This window comes from Macaca nemestrina, chromosome 5 (assembly GCF_043159975.1).
Source record: "Macaca nemestrina isolate mMacNem1 chromosome 5, mMacNem.hap1, whole genome shotgun sequence".
Taxonomy (NCBI): Eukaryota; Metazoa; Chordata; class Mammalia; order Primates; family Cercopithecidae; genus Macaca; species Macaca nemestrina.
In genome coordinates this window covers 133,294,523-133,317,406 of record NC_092129.1, presented here as the reverse complement: position 1 = coordinate 133,317,406, position 22,884 = coordinate 133,294,523, and the positions used below count along the sequence as shown (strand labels likewise).

Sequence of the window (22,884 nt, the reverse complement as noted above, 5' to 3'; positions counted from 1 at the left end):
AATCTTATCAAAGATGAAACAGCTGTAACTGAGATTGGGCACTATTAGATTGATGAAGTGCTGACCTGTGAAACAACACGTATCTCAGTAAGTTAAATTGCTTTGTACCGTATCTTTTGGTTGTGTTTTATAATTGTTACTGGAATCTTCTATCTTGAATTGGATGTTTTTGATGAAAGGAAATGAGGAAAGTAGTTATCTTCCTGATCCATTAATTATTTTCTTATACTATTTGGTGAATATGGGATAGCTTATCTGTATAAAACATCTATCCACTTTTTAAATATACTTGGTTATTTTCCCGATCATTTCCAAAAGTCTGCTCATTGTTGGCCATAGAAGTTTTCATCCAAAAATAAGGATAGTAATAAAAGTCAGATGAAATTTCTTTTGGAATCTAAACAACACTAAAGTGTTTAAGTTTTAACATTTTCTCAATTTAATGAGAAAATTTAATCTTAGAGTCAGGCCAGATTTAATTTCTGTGAGTTATGCCACTGGATATTTCAGAAATAGGTTTTCAAATATCAAGGTTATTGGAGCCCAGTACTTCTGACTTCAGGTACACACACACACACACACACACACACACACACACACACACACACACAATGGATGTGAAATTTGGTAGCAGGTGGCTGCTATTCTTCCTTCCAAAGTAGTCTACTCAAAAGATACTGAATGTCAAGAACTCTAAAATCCTCAAAGATGAGTTTATTTCACGTCACCCAGCAGACAACTGAACACATTACAGAAATCAAATACTTATTAAATTGGTATGCATTGCTTTACAAGGAAAAGTCAATACAATGGCATAGTGAATATATCATTGGACTTGAAGTCAGAGTGTTCATCTGTAAAATGGGAACAATAATCATGACAATACCATTCAGATGATCTTATTCTAAAAATTAAATACATTGTATTACAATGAGTTTGTAACTTCTACAGTAATATATCTATACTTTCCAAAAGATTGCTCTCTGATCTAACACAACAGAAATTTATTACAAAAGATAATTATTTATTTTATATTCATGTAATGTATCATGTTAACAATAAAGGACAACTTTCCTTTTTTATTTAAAAAATTTTTATTTTTATTTTACATTCTGGGGAACATGTGCAGGATGCACAGATTTGTTACACAGGTAAATGACAACTTTCCTTCTTTAGTGAGCAAATCTTTCAATAAGCAAAGTACAGGTGTTCTCTGTGATATTTTTATTTTTGCAATTTATGTTTAATGAGCAAATCTATGCAAGGTAGCATCTTTTTAGATCTGGAAAGTTGAATTCTTTCTGTATCAGACCTACACTCACAGTTGACATCACCACTCCAGACAAAGCCATAACTATAACCTAGGCACTTTCATTTAAAGGAATGTTCATAAACATCTACTCTCCTGGGTCTTGAGCAAAGCCCAGAAATAACAAGGTCAAATGGTCATGCTCAGGAAGAAAGTAAAATCAGACTTGAAGAAATATGATGTCAAATTCCCCATATTCCAACCTGCTGTGCTTGATTTCAATACTTCTTTTATCAAGGTGATTCTGGTAGAATTTGGCTGAGGACTCCACCCAAAATCTCTTTCTCCATGTAAATACACTCCACTAGTTTTTCAAGATAGGTGTTTATTAATATATGGATTTTATTTTCTGGTGCTCAAGACATGTAATGCTAAACTGACAAATGGGACTAGTCAGAGTTTTTTAGGTATAGTTTAATTCTCAATATAAAAAGTAAACAGATTTATAAGAAACACTCTAATAAATACATCACCATGATTTTTTAAAATAATACCTTTGTCTAGAGTTCTTGATAAAGTATCGTTATAGAGAGGTTTTAGAGATTTTATTTTTTAATTTTTGAAGTGAAACTGTATGTACATACGTATAGCATGACGCCAGGCTTATAAGTAAGGTATTTTAAAGTAAAGCTTTCAAGGAAAGTACAAATCAGGTATTAAAATTAAATTGAAGACATACCTTTACTCTCTTCTTTGATCATAACTAAAATAATATTTTAGAAAAAAGCTAAAACAAAAAGAGGAAATTATACAGATTGCTGCTTCTTTTCCAAACACTTCTCAATATCATCAAGCACTTGAACGGCAGCCTTTGGAATTCGAGTCCCAGGACCAAATACATTGGAAACACCAACTTCAAACAGAAATTCATAATCCTGTCGAAAGAATTTGTTTAATTAATAAGAGACACTATTTCCATTTTCAAGGAAATAAAACGCTATCCTTTCTTCTTTGTCCCTCAAATACCCAAAACCTTCTCAACTGGTATACTATTGGCATGTGGGTCTAAAAAATTCTTCCTTGATTGGGAGTGCTACTAATAGCCCTCAGCACCAGTCTTCCGGGCCACATTATTTAAAAAACAAAACACTCCACCCATTTTCTAAATACCTCTATGTGTTGTTTGTGGTGGGAAGCTGGATATCCTGAGAACTTCTGAGCCTTAAGTCATAATTTTCTCTCACCTAAATTTTCACTACTTGTCATTATTTGTGTTAAATTTAGTATCATATGATAAGTTTGAGCCTAAAAAACTATTTTCTCCTAGGTATTCTGTCTGCAGTTAGTGAATGGTGGCACTTTGAATTTGGACACCTGATAGATTTCCTACAAATGAAAATAAGCCCTTTTTTTCATTCTCTGTTGCTGTTGTTTTTTATTTTATTTTATTTATTTTATTTTTTAATTTTTTTTATTTTTTGAGACGGAGTCTCACTCTGTCGCCCAGGCTGGAGTGCAGTGGCACGATCTCGGCTCACTGCAAGCTCCGCCTCCCGGGTTCACGCCATTCTCCTGCCTCAGCCTCCCGAGTAGTTGGGACTACAGGCACCCACCACCACACCCGGCTAATTTTTTGTATTTTTAGTAGAGACGGGGTTTCACCACGTTAGCCAGGATGGTCTCGATCACCTGACCTCATGATCCGCCCGCCTCGGCCTCCCAAAGTGCTGGGATTACAGGCGTGAGCCACCGCACCCACCATTTTTAGTTTATTGTAACAGTCAAAGTATGAGTGAAAAGATAGCAAGGGCACAAATAACCCTGCAGGATTTAGGCCGTTTTAACATCTGAACATTTGTAGCTACAATATCGATTGCGGTTACGATGTGCTATAAGAACCTGATCCTTATCCAGTAGAGTGATCATATATGACAGGACAGTCTGATGAGTGATCATATATGACAGGACAGTTTATTGTTGCAGCACCCTTTTTAAGAGCACCCATTTCTACTCTCAAGTGATCATATTTGGATGATAAATTATATGGTCATGCTAATTACTCCCCAACTACTACTTTTCTGTCTCTATTATATAACTGTATTCTTATAATACTATAATGTTGCAATAGAACTTAACACATCTCATTGAACTTGTCTCCTTCTAGTCTGTGAAATTCTGAGAGCCGAGATCATGTCCAATCTCTTTCCCCAGTATGTGACACATAAAAGTGCTCAAAACATGTCATTGTTCTTGAGCAGATGCTACAGAGTTTAAGAGCTCATAAAGGAACTGAATGAAATGTGTAATAATAATCATCTCTAAATTGGAGATCGTCAGATTAATAGGTCATATACTTCTCTCCTTCCTAAAAATCCCAAGTACATTTGTCCTGACATCTGAGTTATGGATTTAGAATGGAGGATTCAACTGGAAGAGAACTGCAAAATGTTGCAACTGCAAAAAGGGTATATGACTTACCTAACTCTTTCTTACATAAGCCTTGTAAAATATACCTTTGTGAGAGGGTAAAATTTTCACAGTAAGTGAATCTGGGTAAAGGGTATACAGACATTTTTTGTACTATTTTTATTTTTGCAACTTATCTGTTAGTTTGAAATTATTTCCAAATAAAAATATATGTTTGAATGTCCTCCACTTAGCTGGGCCAGGGATAGCATAGTACTTGCTTCAGGATGGAAGCAGGCATCGTGAGTCTGCTCAAGCTGCTGAAAAAAACTTGGAGGCAACTGCTGCTAAGAGAGTTAGAAAATCCTGATTGTAGTAACATACTGGTGAGGACAGACCACATTTATTCATTTAATCAGACAGCAGAAACAGTAAGCTCCACATGGCAGAGGCTGTATCTGTTTGATTAGCCACTAGATATTAGTGCCTTCTAATTTAAAACTAAGTGACCTTTAATTGAATAATAGCAACATTTTACATATTCACTTCAACCAAATAGTGATAAAATAAGGGTGTTAACTGCTATAATTATATAATATGGGATACCCATATTCACACAAAAGTATAATACAGAAAATGGTCCTTATCCTCAGTTGTTAAATTCATGGGAAAAATCACATGGAAAACACCTAAAGATGTTCTAAGTAATTTAAATATCCAGAGAATTAATACAACTTATTTGAAATACAATTCTTGAAAATGTCAGCTCACTTATATAATAGGCCTACATTTTTTTTCTCAACATGAATTCCAATTCAAATGTTTTCTACTGGCTAATTATTTTGGTCCTTACATTTTAATATCATGCCTAGGTATCATAGACTCTAAAACTGCAACACTGATAGAAGTGTCCTGCAGACAGACTGCAATAAAGAATAACTACCCTTTATTTTCTCAAATAATGACCTATTTTATGAATATAATGGGCAAGTATATTAACAAAAAGAATTTTGTGTTGATTATATCATATTAAATAATGTGCTGTTGGAAAGAAAATAAATATGTAGTTTGTTCACTAGCCCCACTTTATTATGAATCTCACAACCTTATTCATATGAATTTTCTCCTTTCACGAGTAGTATATTAATGCACTATTCTATATTCTGAGTTTTAATGGAGAAAAAAAAAGCCGTAGAGCTGGAAACAAGGTCACACTTCACTGATGGATTCCTGCTATAGCAATGGGGCCTTTGTAGCATCTATGAGTCATTTACTTACAGTGGCCTCATATACAGTTCTTCTAACTTGACATTTTTTCCACTCAATAAAAAAGAAAATCTTGATATAATTGAGAACTGGATTGGAAATAGAACCTATTTGTAACTTAAATAACTATTTTAACTGGCCAGGAATGTCATATGTGGAAAGTGTCTCCCTACCTCACTAATAAATTAACTGATATCGTTGTAGGTAACATCTATTTCTCCTTTCCTAAGAGGACTCACAGTTTTGTTCATGTAGTCACCTCCTCCCCATTCAGCCTACAATTTTCAAGACAAGCTGATTCTATTTATGTCTGCAATAGGATATTTTTGGCTCCCGAAATACCATACCCTAATCAAATTAGCTTAAATAATAAAGGGTTTTATAGGACCATGTAAATGATACAGCTCTGAGGTAAGATAACATTTAGGGATGGGACCATCCTGGAGGAAAAGGACAAGGTAGCTCCTTCTAAATGGAAGCAAGCAAACTAAAGGACTCATCCCACCCCCCAGGACAAGGAATACTCACTATATGTCTGGCTAGGATTTGATATATTCACTGTGTATGTACTACCACTGTTCTCTACTCCTCTTAAGAGTTTTATTACTTTTATCCTTTTCTTTCTCCATAACTGTTTATTGAGGATGAAGGTAGACATCTGGCACAGGTTATTGGTTTGTAAGGAGGTAGTTCTCTCACTGAAGGTTTGTAAAGTGTTAAGTTAAATTATACATAATGAACTGCAATATAACGTGAATATAAAACAACACTGTCCACTTTTAGACCTTCTAGAATTTATTTAGTGAAATCAACAGGAAATAAATTTGTTGTAGATTTAGGAACATATTATCTTTAGAACCACATATAAGCTATCATTACTCAGGATTCCCATCACAGTACTAGAAAAATAGAGATGAAAAATACCTGAGGCGGTATCACCCCTCCACACATGACAAGAATATCTGGCCGTCCAAGGGAGTTAAGTTCTTTGATGAGTTCAGGAACTAGGGTTTTATGACCAGCAGCAAGGGTGCTTACGCCCACAGCATGCACATCTGCATCCACGGCCTGCTGGGCCACTTCACGAGGAGTCTAAACAGTCAGAAAGTAAAGATAAATCATTGTTTATTACTAGATAATGACTATAAAAACCCTGGAAGACTATCTAGGCAATACCATTCAGAACATACTAATAGGCAAAGACTTCATGATGAAGATGCCAAAAGCAATTACAACAAAAGCAAAAATTGACAAATGAGATCTAATTAACCTAAAAAGCATCTGCACTAAAAAGGATACTGTCAACAGAGTAAACAGAAAACCTACAGAACGGGAGAAAATTTTTGCAAACTGTGAATCTGACAAAGGTCTAATATCTGCATCTATAAAAAATTTAAACAAATTTACAAAAAAAACCATTAAAAAGTGAGCAAAAGACATGAACAGACACTTTTCAAAAAAGACATACATATGGCCAACAATCATATTTTAAAAAAAGCTCAAAATCACTGATTGTTAGAGAACTGCAAATAAAAACCCCAATGAGACACCATTTCACACCAGTCAGAATGGCTATTATTAAAAAGTCGAAAAATAACAGATGCTAGCAAGGTTGTGGAGAAAAAGGAACGTTTATACACTGTTAATGAGAGTGTAAATTAGTTCAAGCATTGTAGATGACAGTGTGGTGATTCCGCACAGACCTAAAAACAGAAATACCTCCCAACCCAGCAATCCCATTACCGTACATATACCCAAACGAATAGAAATCTTTTCATTATAAAAACACATGCATGCAGCCGGGCACGGTGGCTCAGGCCTGTAATTCCAGCACTTTGGGAGGCAGAGGCGGGTGGATCACTTGAGGTCAAGAGTTTGAGACCAGCCTGGCCAACATGGTGAAACCTATCTCTACTAAAAATACAAAAATTAGCCAGGTACAGTGGCACGTGCCTGTAGTCCCAGCTACTCATATGACTGAGGCAGAAGACTCGCTTGAACCCAGGAGGTGGAGGTTTCAGTGAGCCAAGATCATATCACTACACCCCAGCATGGACGAAAGAGTGAGACTCTCAAAAAAAAAAAAAAAAAATACACATTCACATGTATGTTCATTGTAGCACTATTCACCACAGCAAAGACATGGAATCAAGCTAAATGCCCATCAATGATAGACTGGATAAAGAAAATGTGATATATACACACTAAAGAATACTATGCAGCCAGAAAAAAAGAATGAGATTGTGTCCTTTGCAGGAACATGGATAAAGCTGGAAGCCATTATCCTCTGCAAACTAACACAGGGACAGAAAAACCAAATACCACATGTTCTTGCTTATAAGTGGGAGCTAAATGATGAGGACACATGGACACAAAGAAGGCAAAGAGGGAAACAATACACACTGGAGCCTATCAGGGGTTAGAGGAGCAGGAGGAGGGAGAGGAGCAGGAAAAATAACTAATGGGTACTAGGCTTAATGACACAAGTTTACCTGTATAACAAACCTAAACATGTACCCCTGAACTTAAAATAAAAGTTAAAAATAATAATAATAATTTTTTTTGAATACTAAACGAATGTTTCCTCAAATGTTGGGGGAGGTCTTCCTAATGTAATGCCTACAGGTATCAGAAACTTTTAAATTTAATATTCATCATTATATTATTATTTCCCTCAGAGAACTTTGTTCTGATTATCTACATTTTTCATCAAATTTTCTGAAAGCAATAACTCAATCCCTAATTTTTAGTTTATGTTGTGAATATTCCAACCACAGCCAATTTCACCCTATTAACATGACATTACTAAATGCAAAGCAGAAAAGATGCACAATAGTCACACAATTACACAGTATCTCTACCATATAGATAAAGCAGATGGAAATAACCTAAAGAGCAGATAATAATAAAACATAGTAAGTATAGGGAGTGATGAGTTTTTAGTACTTATTACCTTTGGTTTCAAGCAATAGTAAAAGGTCTAATCTCTAGAATCTATAAGGAACTTAAACAAATAAGACACCATTTCACACCATGAAAAACAAGTGTCTTTTGAAATTCTTAAAAATTTAATTCCTGGAGGCCTCGCTATTCCTTAGTGGTTCTATCAATCCTGCCTATATATCTGTAAGTAGTCCCTCCATTAAATTTTCTTCAAAATCCTAGCTGAGATTTGGTTTCTCTTGAGATCCTGACATTGCCCTAGTTAAGGTCCTCACTGTTTCTCATTTTTTTTCTTCACCGGACTCCTTGCATCTAGTTGCAGCTCTTTTCCATCGACTTCAGAGAGTGATTTTTACTAGAAAGGGAATGGCACTGTGCTTCTGAATCAAACAAAAGTTTCAAGGATCAACAAACATAAGTTTCTGGGTTTCTTGTAACAAGTGAGGTGCCCTCCTTGTCCATATTTTAGTTACAGTAATTTTCATGCTCTGCTGTAATTACAAGTAAGTAAATCTCTCTTTGTTAGGAGATTGTAACCTCCTAGAGGACAAAATTGTATCCTACTCAACTCAGAGCCTAGCATCTGGTAGATGTTTAATAAATATGTATTAGATAAGGCTTTTCATATAAAATTATTACAATGTACTTTTTAGACAAATTTTTTTGTATTATCATTCTATGGAAAATATCAGTGTAATTTATCTCCAGCAAATTATTTTCCTGTCTAAGTCTAATATTCTGTGACTAAGTAACATATTAGTAGAGAGCTAAAAAACAAAAACAAAAATAAACAAAAATAACTTTACTTATGAATTGAGCTTATATTGCTATTTGATTTCCTTTTCAAAACACTTTTCACCAATCCCATGTGGGCTATCTTTTCCACAAAATATTAGTCAAATCTCCATAAAGAGTACAATAAGATCTTCCAGGCATAATCAGTTCTAGTTCTGAATTGACACTTTTAAAAGTCTGATAATTATATTTTATTTTTATTTCTATCATAATTAATTGGACTATATGTGTTATGGTTAATACTGAGTGTCAACTTGGTTGAAGGATACAAAGTATTGACCCTGAGTGTGTCTGTGAGGGTGATGTCAAGGGAGATTAACATTTGAGTCAGTGGGCTAGGAAAGGGCTAGACCCACCCTTAATCTGGGTGGCCACCATCTAATGAGCTGCCAGCATGGCTAGAATATAAGCTGGCAAAAAAATGTGAAAAGAGAGACTGGCCTAGCTTCCAAGCCTACATCTTTCTCCCGTGGTGGATGCTTCTTGCCCTCGAACATCAGACTTCCAAGTACTTCAGTTCGGGAACTCGGACTGGCTCTCCTTGCTCCTCAGCCTGCAAAAGACCTATTGTGGGACCTTGTGATCATGTGAGTTAACACTTAATAAACTCCCCCTTACATATATATATATATATAAAGGCTGGGGGAGAGAAGGCAGGGTGGCAGGAGTGGAGACCATGGGTATTTGAGCCACTTTCTCATGTAATTTACTTGTGCCTTCAGGATCTGCTCAAGCCCAATCACATATATACTACTTCCATTTGATGATGGAATACTGCTGTGCATGACCCACTTTATGGTTAGATGGGTCAGAAAGCACCCAGTTCATGATAGGCAGTTCTGGTTGTATGGTGACTTGATGACCCATAGCCAAACGTTCAGTTTCCACCAAAGCCCAGCAACAGGCCAAGAACTGTCTCGCAAAAGGAGAGTAGGTATCTGCAGAAGATGGCAGGGCCTTGCTCCAAAATCCTAGAGGACTCTGTTGTGATTCACCTATGGAGGCCTGCCAAAGGCTCCAAACATCATTGCTATCTGCCACTGACACCTGAAGCACCCTTGGATCTGCTGGGTCATATGGCCCAAGTGGCAGAGCAGCTTGCACAGCAGCCTGGACCTGTTGCAGAGCCTTCTCCTATTCTGGACCCCACTCAAAAGTGGCAGCCTTTCGGGTCACTCGATAAACAGGCCAGAGTAACACACCCAAATGAGGAATGTGTTGCCTCCAAAAATCCAAACAGGCTCACTAGGCGTTGTTCCTCTTTCTTGGTTTTAGTAGGGGACAAATTCAGCAATTCATCCTTCACCTTAGAAGGAGTATCTCAACAGGCCCCACACCACTGGACCCCTAGAAATCTTACTGAGGTAGAAGGTCCCTGAATTTTAGTCAGATTTATTTCCCATCCTCTGGCAAGCAAATGTCTCACCAATAAGTCTGGTGTGTTTGCTACTTCTTGCTCACTGGATTTAATCAGCATAATGTCATCAATTAATGGCCCAGTGTGGTATCTTGCAGAGGTGAAAAGTGATCAAGATCTCTCTGAATAAGATTATGACAAAGCCGGAGAGTTAATAAACCCCTGCAGTAGGACAGTAAAGGTATATTGCTGGCCTTGCCAGCTGAAGGCAAATTGCTTCTGGTGGGCCGTATAGGCAGGAATGGAGAGAAAGGCATTTGCCAAGTCAGTGGCTGCATACCAGTTACCAGGAGGTGTGTTAATTTGCTCAATGTCTTGGTCTGTCATCATTTTACTACTATTTCTAAATGTAAGTGACTAGTACATACTTTTGAAATTCCCCCCAACAGTTTTTAGTACCTGGAAAAGAGGGCCTATGTCCACATCAAAACCAAGATCAGCAAATCCTGTAGCTATAACTTTTGCTCCTCTGTCATGGCCATCTTGTCCCATTTTTGCTACAAGAAGACGAGGTCTGCGACCTTCACGTTCCATGAATTTATGAACCCTAAAAAACATTTAAAAATATATCAGTAGTTAGATATTAATTTTCCAAAGGTGAGATATAAAAACTAATTTATTTACAGCAAATCTTTCAAGTTTATTTAAAAATACTTAATTTGTTTACTTGTATTTTGGGTTTTTTTTGTTGTTGTTCTATTTGTTTGATTTCCAATTTTTATTTTACATTCAGGGGTACATGTGCAGGTTTGTTACACAGTTAAACATGTGCCATGGCGAACAGCTGCATAGATCACCCCATCACCTAGGTATTAAGGTCAGCATCCACTAGCTATTCTTCCTGATGCTCTCCCTGCTCCCATCCATATTTTGTTAATGTATCTATTTACATTGAAAGCTCCATTAAAGCCATCTCCCCCTTAGAGGAAAATCTGAAAGATGGCACAGACTGTAAGCACATAGCGCTGAGAACATCATGGTGAAGTAAGACAAAAAATGACAACCTCCCACCTTCATGAGCCAGTGTACAGAGTACAACATGCAGAAAGATTTAAATATAAGCGAAAAAGTGACTTCATAGTCATTTATACATATATGTGACAGACTAGATGCTTTGAATTGTCCATATCTCATCTACCCTTCATAAGTGTGAACTCTCCCAAGCTAAGAGCAATATGGTTTCTTATAATGCTAAATAATCAAAATGCTTGCTTGCTCCATAGACAAATTTACTTCCAACACAAAAAAGCACTTATCTTTGTTAAAAGAAAAAAAGTTCCACTTTGATGACTTTTACCTTGGCTGTTTTGATATTTACCTAGTGTACAAGTATTGAAATTCAGTTTTTAATGGGAAACTTGTTACAGAGGTTGGAAAGACCAATCATCAAAAAGCTAGTTTTTACATTTGAGAGATATGATCACATTAATATATATTTCCAAGTCATGCTGTGGAAGTATAAGTTATTATCAGTTCAATAAATACTGATTGTAATGTATGCATAGATGCCAACTAAATGTTTACTTTCAATTACGAAAATCAAGATTTTATAATTATTTAAGCAATAAATAATGTAAACAAATTCAAAAAATATGAAACTCTACCAGAGTAAGCAGATTGAAATATAAATACCTGGAGGATATGAAGCAGTATCATTGTTAGTTAAACATCTGTTTGACATGAGAAACTCCTGAAGGGGACCATAGTGAAAGTTCAAAATAGTATTAATTATATGAAAACTAATATTATTAGTTTCAATATTTAATATTTATTATTAAATAAAAACAAACAACCCCATCAAAAAGTGGGCAAAGGATATGAACAGACACTTCTCAAAAGAAGACATTCATGCAGCCAACAGACACATGAAAAAATGCTCATCATCACTCGCCATCAGAGAAATGCAAATCAAAACCACAATGAGATATCATCTCACACCAGTTAGAATGGCGATCATTAAAAAAATCAGGAAACAACAGGTGCTGGAGAGGATGTGGAGAAATAGGAACACTTTTACACTGTTGGTGGGGCTGTAAACTAGTTCAACCGTTGTGGAAAACAGTGTGGCGATTCCTCAAGGACCTAGAACTAGAAATACCATTTGACCCAGCCATCCCATTACTGGGTATATACACAAAGGATTATAAATCATGCTGCTATAAAGACACATGCACACGTATGTTTATTGCAGCACTATTCACAATTGCAAAGACTTGGAATCAACCCAAATGTCCATCAGTGACAGACTGGATTAAGAAAATGTGGCACATATACACCATGGAATACTATGCAGCTATGAAAAAGGATGAGTTCGTGTCCTTTGTAGGGACATGGACACAAGAACAGAAAACCAAACACCGCATGTTCTCATAGGTGGGAATTGAACAATGAGATTACTTGGACATAGGAAGGGGAACATCACACACTGGGGCCTGTTGTGGGGAGGGGGAAGGAGGGAGGGGGGAAGAATAGCATTAGGAGATATACCTAATGTAAATGGGTGCAGCACACCAACATGGCACTTGTATACATATGTTACAAACCTGCACGGTGTGCACATGCACCCTAGAACTTAAAGTATAATAATAAATTAAAAAATTAAAAAATAAAAAATAAAATAAAATAAACATTATCATGTACATATTAAAATAATGATAGTACAGATATAATATATATCATGTATATTTCTAATTATATATTATATGTAATGAACAAATTATATACTCTATTAATTATGTTATATAGTCTATATAATATAGATAATATAATTAACATTTAATTTGCTATTTATTATTTTAAAATTCAAAAATTTTCTCAGTTGTATGTAAGGAAATTAAGCTCCCAGTAGATTCAAGGGGATTCTATTAACAGAAAAGATGAAATTCTGGCCTAAGAAACCTTACATATTACCTCTTGATAGCAGATGTTATCTCTTTACTTTCTCCAAATTCCTGGCGATATGCTCCACTCACCATTCGATCATTCGCTTTATGTTCACCAAATACCTTTTTCAGAGCATCTGTGATTTCTCCCACTGTACATCTGAAACATGAAATGGTGGTTCCATTAACTTCATTATTTCGTGATAAAGATATCTACTTACCATAATATTCAATATAATTAAACATATTTTATTACCTAAGACTGTTTATTAACAATAGACTGTAAAAATGTAAAATAAGAATGTTTTTAATGTATTATGAAAGCGTCTCTTCTGAAAATACTCGTGAAAAATGTATTCTGGATGCCTTTATGCATCCAATTATCTTTTCAACATTTGTCAATCAAGAAATGACTGAATGACCTAAAAATTATATATATAGACAAGTACCTGAAGGTTGCTGAATAATTCACCACTAAACACAAATGGATAAAGAGAAACACTCCCATAAATATTTTTTGATAAGAAGTAAATCTTTTAGCATATTCCATCCATTTGTTCACTAATTCATCCAACATTAGCTGTGTGCCTAATATGTGCCAGATATTACTATATCTCTATATCTACTAGAGCAATACAGTAATAAACGAGACCAAAGAAAAAGTGCTTGTTCTTATAGACATTAACATCTGTAACATCTAGTCAGAGGATGCACATGATAAACAACTAAATTAATAAATTAGTAAGATAATTTCATAAGGTAATAAGTACTATAAAGACACTAAACCAGGCAAAGATGGAATGGGGTGTCTGGAAGAACTATTTTAAAGTTATTGAAGATGTGAAGATATGACTTTTGAACTAAGATATAAATTATAAAAAAGGGGATCCCAAGGGAACATAAAAGAGTAAGAGTGTTTGAAAAAGGAAGCACTAAAAGCAAAGGCTCTGAGATGTAGGAAAATATGTTTTATGTTCTAAACATAGAAAGAAGGGCATTAGGAACACAGCATATTGAGGAAAGTGGTATAAGATGAGGTCAGAGAAATGGGCAAGAGTCACATCTAGCATATCTTGCAGACTATCGAAAGATTAGGTTTTAATCTAAAAGGAATGGGCAACCGTCAAAGGCCTTTAATAAAAGTCATCTAATGTAAATGATGAGTTAATGGGTGCAGCACACCAACATGGCACATGTATACATATGTAACAAACCTGCACGTTGTGCACATGTACCCTGGAACTTAAAGTATAATAATAAAAAAAGTCATCTAATTTCTTTTATGAAATCAGTAGTAGAAAAAAACAACGCATACTATTTATACTATACCTCAACCAGTTAAAGCAACATATTTTTTTAATAGTTCATTATATTAAGAAATAAACACTTAAAAGCAAAAGTAATCTATTTAATGATGTTGCCATATATTGGGAGAAAAATTTTCCGTGGGTCACTTGCATTTCTTCATATCCTGTGGAGCAAAGCACTGATGGCTCTTTATTCTGGACTATGTTTTCAAAGATGTCTGTATAGTGAATTGCCTTAGAAGACAGGAATATTAGCTACCCCCAGAGCAAAGGGTAGGTTTGCTTTCTGTCCAATATAATAATGTCTCCCTCTAGAACAATGGGGGCCATGCTTATTACCCATTACAAAAGATTCAGAATCCCTAAGCTCAGGGTTCCTCTCCTTGAAAGTAACCCAATACACTGTACAAGAGGTATCACCTAGCAGCCCTTTTCACATCACTCACATCAATTGGGCATCAAAGGAACTAGCCCAAACCTGCTGATGTTATGGCTATTAATACTGTAGTAACAAACTGTCATTAGGTTCTGATCCAGGGATCTCATATCATCAACCAGCACCCCACTAAACAGAATAACTTGCTAGCTTACAAGAAGGATAATATTTCAGGCCCCTTCTGGTTCTTAATATAATGAATTTATTTATATATTGATATATATAATGAGATAATTTTAAAACAACAACAAATAGAAAAATAATAACAATTAACACATTAAGTGCCATATTCTGTTTCAGGAACTATTTTTAATGCTTTAATGTCTTCACAACAATTCTATTGGGTAGTAAATACAAAAAACTTCACTTTGCCAAATATCACGTCTATGGTAACACAGAAGCAGATACAACATGAGATTAGATTCTGTTTTTTACTTAGCCTTTTAAAAATGCAGGATGACAAAAGTTAGCAGACAAAGGAGCATGTTAAGGGTTACAAATGGCAAAAAGTTTCAAGAAGGAAGAAGTGGTCAATAATGTTAAATACTGTAGAGAATTCAAGATGTGGACTAAAAATTATCCACAATATCAGACAAAGAGCATTCGCTAGTGAACTTAGTAAGAGCAATTATATTACAGTAGAAAATCAAATGCAGTAGACCAAAATGTCAACAGGAGATAGAAGACTAGTAACAATTAACAAGTATTCTACTCCTAAAAGAACATGTGGTTCTAGTAACAAGGGAAGAAGGACTGGGATGAGAGTGTGGGGAAGTTGGTTACTCTTCTGGTTGCTTCATGGTTAAAACTAATTCAAAAGCAATGGGATGACAAGTTTTTCCTATTAATTCTCCGATTAATGTTCCCCTCCCCACCCCAGAGCCATTTTAACTGGTAAAATATCAAGGTAATAGGCATAAACCTAGTGATATACTTGAGAGTCCAACACATTTCAACCTGTGAATCAGTGAAATGGATTCATTTCAGTAGTTTCAAAATTCCTCACCCACAGTAAAATATACATTTATTAATACATTTCACTCAAAATATGTGAATGTTTTAAATACAGAGGATTTTAAAATGATAAGAATTAAATTTATTATGGATGCCATTATTTTCTTTTGGGCTCGCATGGTTTATAGGGTCAACCTTTCATTTAAGTATACTCTGGAAAGCTAAACCGGCCAACTTTTAGTCTTTGGAAACCTCCAACTTATGTATCTCTACCTTGCACGAGATGCATCTACTGCAAGAGCCAGGATATTTCCATCTCCGCTAGCAGCACATTCGGTTAGTGCAGCAAGACAACGTTCAGCCAAAGCTTGATCCCTGCTGGATTTGATCTATGGAAAAAGTCAAGGAAAGGGACAATTTACATGAAGAGAGAATAAAACAGAGATCAAGAGATTAGACCCTGATGCATACCACGTGGCATTTTTTCCCATAATCCTAACTCCAAATATAAGAGGAAAAAAATGAACAGAATAATATATAACCTAGGAATTTTATTCATTCAATTCATTCATTTACTCAGGATTTCCTAAAATAATATTACATTTGGTATAACCCCAACAAATCAGAAACATGCAGGGCAATAATAGTGCTGACCTTCCCAAGCAGCACATGTTACTTAGGCTTTTCTAAAGTAGCAAGACATTGAAAACAAGTAGGTCTTTCATATGAAGTATTTTGAAGGAACACTAAAGATTAGTAGTGACAAGAGAAAAAAAATATGAACTTGGAGAATATTTTAGTTATATTTTAAGTTTCCTTTAGATAAATAACAATATATTAATAATAATATGTATGTATATTGCTGTACTTTTATTTAAAAATAATCTCAAGAGAGAAAGAGAGACTAAGATACACAATGAAAAACATAGTAAAAAATGTTTTCCCTGGGTCCTAACTCTGCTCTGCCAACAATTTGTCAAAATAAAGTTGCATAAATCCATTTTTTTTACAAATTGTACCACCTGTAAGAGAGTCTAAAATATGATACTGCTGAAGCTGCCACGAATATTATATAGTATATATAAGCAGAGGTGGTATAGAAAATTTATACAGTCATCCCTCAATATCTTTGGGCAATTGGTTTCATGACCCACTGCCCACGCTATCCACAGACACCAAAATTCAGGGATGTTCAAGGCCCTTATACAAAATGATGTAGTATTGACATATAACCTATGTACATTTTCTTGTATACTTTAAATCATCTCTAGATTATTTATAATTCCTAATACAATGTAAGTACTACATAAATAGTTGTTATACTGTATGGTTTAGGAAATAACAAGAAAAAAAGTCTGTACACATTGAGTACAGATGCATCCATTCTTTTTTTCTGAAATATCTTCAATTCATTATTGGTTAAATCCATAGATGTGGAACCAATAGATATGGAGGTCCAACTATATTTAGGGCAAGAAAAAACTTAACCCCAAATTCTCTATAAAAATGCTCATTTTTGGCTGGGCGCGGTGACTCATGCCTGTAATCCCAGCACTCTGGGAGGCCGAGGTGGGTGGATCATGAGGTCAGGAGTTCGAGACCAGCCCAGCCAACATAGTTAAAACCCCGTCTCTACTAAAAATACAAAAATTAGCCGGGCATGATGGCTCATGCTTGTAGTCCCAGCTACTTGGGAAGCTGAGGCAGGAGAATTGCTTGAACTAGGGAGGTGAAGGTTGTGGTGAGCCAAGATCAGGCCACTGCACTCCAGCCTGGGCAACAGAGAGAGACTCCATCTCAAAAAAAAAAAAAAAAAAATGCCCATTTTCCTTTATCTTTCATTGGAGACAGAAACAATAAACACATACAATTTAAGAGAAAAATAAAGTAAATCGAGAAAATAATGAAGTGATTTGGCACAGGGTAGTAGGGTGCCATTGTAGATATTGGATCACTGTAAGCTTCTTAGATAAGGTGACATTTGAGCAAAGACCTGAGAAGTATACCTTTTCTGGTTTCCTAGAAAACTAGTCGTCCTTAGATTAGGTAGTTTGCTATAATTATCTCAACAACAGATTACTAAAATTCAGGGAGTGAAAACACATGCTAAAATTAATTGGGACTAAGGATTAAAAAAAATAATTTAATACAAAATTACTGTTGAGGTAGTTCACGATTTAAAAAAAATTACCACCACAGGTAAAATACTGTTAAAACCCATGGGTAAGAGGAAAGCATAAGACAATATAAACTTGAGTTCATTACTGAAGAGAGCTCAGAGTATTGAAGCAGAAATATATTTTGCTATAAAAATATCTGATTCTAGCTATGAAAGTCAATTTTTATAATAGAAGAACTTTGATTTGGTCATGGTCCTAAGAAGGTTCAAAACTAGGAAAAAGTTACATCAGAATATCCATTTATCCTAAACTGGCACTAGAGTCAAAAAGCCTGCATTCAAATCCCAGCTTTCTCACTTATACTATAAACTTGAGCAACTAAATGAGACTCTCCAATCATTAGTTCCCTCATCTGTAAATGGAAATAAAAATAGTAATTACCTGTTAAATAAAATAATACACAAAAACAACAATTCCAGAAAAGCATTTAGTACAGTATGTGGTACATAGTAAGTGCTCAATAAATGTTATTTATATATAATATAGGAAAACTATTATTCCTATATTGTCATTAATGAATTCCTCTCTGTTGCCCAAAATAAGGTTTATCATTATTTACGATAAATGAAATCCCTCAGGCTATGAAGATATAAAGTTAATAAGAACCTAAAGTATAAGAGAGAAGAAAGGGGTTTTCCAAATACAATAAATACTATTAGATTTTTATAGATTGAACTAAAAAAAAGTCATGCATTAAACAATCTCAGGAAAAGTGAACAAAGAAAAGCCATTAAATTTTTAAGCCTCCTACCCTGGAAACAGCAGTAATTACAAATGCCAAAGATTAAGAGGCCAAAGTAGCTTCACACAACAAAAATATATAGGTTACAACAGTGACAATGAATTTGATTTACCTATTTTATTATTTCATATGCTTTGGATCAACTCAGTGACAAAATAAGGAGGGAATACAGTACTCTAGTTTCAATCAAAATAAATAAAGGTTATTATATACTGTACCTTACTAAAGCACTACCAAATATAGTTGAATTTTAAAAATCAAAAAGCAAGTAATTATTTAACAGTAGTATCAGATGCTACCATTCTGGTGAAAGAAATCATAATAAGAAGCCCTGAATTCATATACTAACTCTAAACTTTATTCTGTTTTTAACTTTGAGTAAGTTACATAATTATCTAAGCCTTTGTTTTAATCTATAAATTATGGAAGGTATTATTGTAGTGTGGTTTTTAATAACAACTTAGAAGTTTCACAGAGGTAGATATCATGGTTTAAAACAAGTTTTTGGTGTCAACAGACTAAGACTGAGTCCGGGTTGTCTAATTATTTATCCTGAGCAAGTTTCTCAAAGTCTTATCTTTAGTTCCCTTACATTTGAAATGATGGAAATTAATACCCACCTCATGCTGTTTTAAGGATTAATTTAAGCACAACAATTTCAGAGCCTAGCCAGTGCCCAGAACACAGAAAATACTAAAAAAAAAAAAAAAAAAAAAGCTATTAATACCTTCTGAAGTTTCTCAATCTGCCTGTTTCGCACTGAAGTATTATCAATTGCCAGAACTTCTACGGCGTCTTCTTTTTCCAACTGGTACTTATTTACTCCAACGATGACTTCAGAACCTGGTAATTTCCCAAAGAAAAATTTTATTCCCAAATAATTGCCTAATTGTAATGCTCTGGGTATGACGTATTTTTCTTATAAATTTAATATCTTTAAGTAGTATTCTTAAGTCTTAATGAAACTTCGACATAGATCAGCAAATCCCAATCTGAGAAGGGGGTGTGGGAGGAAAGTAGAGGAATATGTCAGAATCTCTGTAAGGAAGGACTTTCATTATTCTACCAAACTATTAATACACACTTTCCCACAGTTTCTAATAAATCTTCTATCACTTCAAAATAACAATCAGAGAAGTTGCCATCTAAGATTTATAAGGTAGAGAATGAATACCCAGTAGCTTTTCTAATATTTTTTTGAATTCAGCCAATCACTTTTCAACAAAAAAAAGAACGCTTCTATAAGTAGTAAATCAAAATGACAAAGATACTTCCTTACATGATAAAGAATATATTTTACCTCAAACTACCAGATTATTACTCTTATATAAAACTTCCCGCAACCCCTACCACTGGTTATACTCCTTCATATTTCCTTCATAGCACTTATCATGATCTATAATTCTTTATTTGCTTGATCATTTCCCTCTCTTTTACTAGAATGTAAGATTTGTGTGCATAGAGGTCATGTCTGTCCTGTTCACTGTTGTATGCCCAGACATAGCAAGTGCCTCAAACAAAATAAACTAAAAAAGTATTCATTGAATGAATGAATACTCCAATGCAGAGAACACTGATCATCAACAGTGTCATCTTCAAAATGTTAATGACATCTATTCACAAACAAGTACATATATACAATGGGTAGACATCCACACACACTTTGTACATATGCTTGCCTGTGTGCATCCATGTATGCGAAAATACAAACATAGATAAAGTATATGAGAAAAAATTTACCCAAGTTCCATTTTTCATTATTTTTGTTTTAGTAACCATACATGTTATCTTCAAATAGAAATGAATTTCTGTTCAAATGCTGGATTTCATATATGAACTTTCTCACTTTATCTTACCAGAATCTATTCTAGCTTGTCTTCGGGCAGCACATTCTTCAATTCGAAGTTTAGGTATTCCCTCAGCTACAGCTTTGGCCATTCCACCCATTTCTTCAATTTCATTAATGAGCTAAAAAGAAAAACATTAACAAAACTAAAAGAGAATATTAAAAATGTATATAAACTATACAAATTTGTTATGAGTGTTACATAATTACTAATATTAATAAAATTATAAACTAAATTTTAATGTTTCATAAGAACATAATTAAATAAACACCAAAGACATTAATTAGAATTTGTGTGTTTATAGTTACTTGAAAAGACAACTAACAAGTATATTCCAAAAAACACAAAACCTCTTAAGTCTTGGGAGAAAATTAAAGCCACATCAATTCTCTAATCTTTATTTTTAGGTACCTAAAGTTTTCATAATTACATAAAGTCTCTAAGAAAAATATATTTTAAAATGTAATTTACTTTTTATTTGAGCTGCAGAGAAACAATGTAACCTCATCTTTAATGAAATCAGGAAACATTTAAACTTTCAATCATAGCTTCTATATGAAAGCAGAAAGCAGACAGTGGAATGATATATGGCTTAGCAGAAAGGATCAAGTTCAACCCGCTTTTCCCTGATGAATTCAAGATTCTACGTAATTGGATTCTACGTAAGTGTAAAATGAGAAGCTAAAAAAGAAGAAGACAATTTCAGAGTCTGCAACCACCCCTCTCTCATTCTGTCAGGAGAACCAACGTTTACTGTCTACAGCAAATGAACTCAAGATGCAATGAACTATCAAACACCAAATACAGAGAGAAGTAAGGGTAAGATGTCTTACCAAAATAAAAGCCTGTACTCTAACTAAAGGCTAATAACAAAAAGCACAGAGAGAAAGCAGAGACAATACAGGACGCAAAAGAAAACTTCAGAAAATATCATGAATTCAGAATAAAAAGGGATTCTGCACTAATGCAACAAATGAAGATGACATTAATTATAAGGGGGAAATTAGAAAACAAAAATGAGCTCTACGAATTAAAAATACATGAATGTAAAAATAAGTAGAAACATAAAGTTGACAAATCTTTAAGAACACAGAACAAAAAGGCAAACAGATATACTATAGCAAAGATAAGAACAGGCAGGGAGCAGTGGCTCACGCCTGTAATCCTAGCTCTTTGGGAGGCCGAGGTGGGCAGATCACAAGGTCAGGAGTTTGAGACCAGCCTGACCAACATGGTGAACTCCCCCGTCTCTATTAAAAATACAAAAATTAGCTGGGTGTGGTGGCATGTACCTGTAATCCCAGCTACTCGGGAGGCTGAGGCAGGAGAAACGCTTGAACTAGGGAGTCAGAAGTTGCAGTAAGCTGAGATCGTGCCACTGCACTCTAGCCTGGTGACAGAGCGAGACTCTGTCTCAAAAAAGAAAAAAAAAAAAAAGATAAGAACATCAGGATATTATTTAAGGAGGTCCATAGCTTATGACTAGGAGTTCTAGAAAGAGAAACCATATGAAAATGGCAAGAAAAAAACTGTCAAAGAAATAATACAGGAAAATTTCCTAGAGCTATAAAAATATATTTTTTTAAAAAGTGAGATGAAAAAGACCCAATAAAGGTTCAGTACCATGTAGGAAAAAATACACCAAGTTATACATCAACACAAAAAGTAAAGACGAGGTCCCAATACTTTGAAAAAGAAAGATCCTGAATAAGAATGGCATCAAATTTCTGATCAGAAATATTGAAAGCCAGAATAAAAATATAGAATAAAAAACAGATCAATGCTTACAAACTTGCTTATGAATTTCCTGAATGGAAATAATGTCAAGCTTAGTCAGATTATCAATCAAGTATAAAAACAGAATAAAGACATTCTCAAACAGGCAAAGTTTCAAATAATTTATCTCCCATGCACCATTTTTAGCAGGTTTCTATGAGATGTACTTCCAAATAACCAAGAGATAGACATGGGATTCAAGATTCAGAATTCAACAGAGGAGAAATGAAAATATATTCCTACTATAATGGCAAAGAGGAGTGAAACAACAGCAATAGTGAGCAGAAATAGAGAAAAGACAATTTAAATCAAATGAGAACATTAGAAGATTTCAGAAAGGATTATATTGAGATATAATTATATCAGTACTAAGGGAGGAGGCATAGTAGGGGTATGAATCAGCCAAAATCTAAACTACTCTACTAGGAAAGCAATAGTGTCTAAGGTCTCATGTGTAATGTCTACAGTTGATAAAATTAGAAGAAACAGTATACATGTGATTATAAACTATGCAGATAAAAACAAAAATAAGCAAAGAAGTATGTATCTTACTCCAGGAAGCAGGAAAAAAAAAGTGGAAGATCAAAAATTGCTGTTCTTTCTATGAGCTTTTAACTACTAGCTATCTTTTCAATTCTTTTAATAAAATACTTTAATACAAATGTATTTTTAAATGGATTCAGT

The 22,884-nt window shown here is 34.6% G+C and overlaps 1 protein-coding gene across 1 annotated transcript in view; it reads right to left on the bottom strand.

Moving 5' to 3' along the window:
• Window positions 1-699: 699 nt before the first annotated feature.
• The window catches only part of MMUT (methylmalonyl-CoA mutase), a 35,119-nt gene continuing 12,934 nt past the window's right edge, over window positions 700-22,884 (bottom strand). The window contains exons 7-13 of the mRNA XM_011756876.3: window positions 20,434-20,545; window positions 19,305-19,420; window positions 15,929-16,044; window positions 12,987-13,118; window positions 10,476-10,623; window positions 5,846-6,013; window positions 700-2,184 (exon numbers count right to left, since the gene is read on the bottom strand). Of these exons, the coding sequence (XP_011755178.2) occupies window positions 2,056-2,184; window positions 5,846-6,013; window positions 10,476-10,623; window positions 12,987-13,118; window positions 15,929-16,044; window positions 19,305-19,420; window positions 20,434-20,545 (921 nt within the window). The 3' untranslated portion in view covers window positions 700-2,055. The remainder of the gene's footprint in view (window positions 2,185-5,845; window positions 6,014-10,475; window positions 10,624-12,986; window positions 13,119-15,928; window positions 16,045-19,304; window positions 19,421-20,433; window positions 20,546-22,884) is intronic.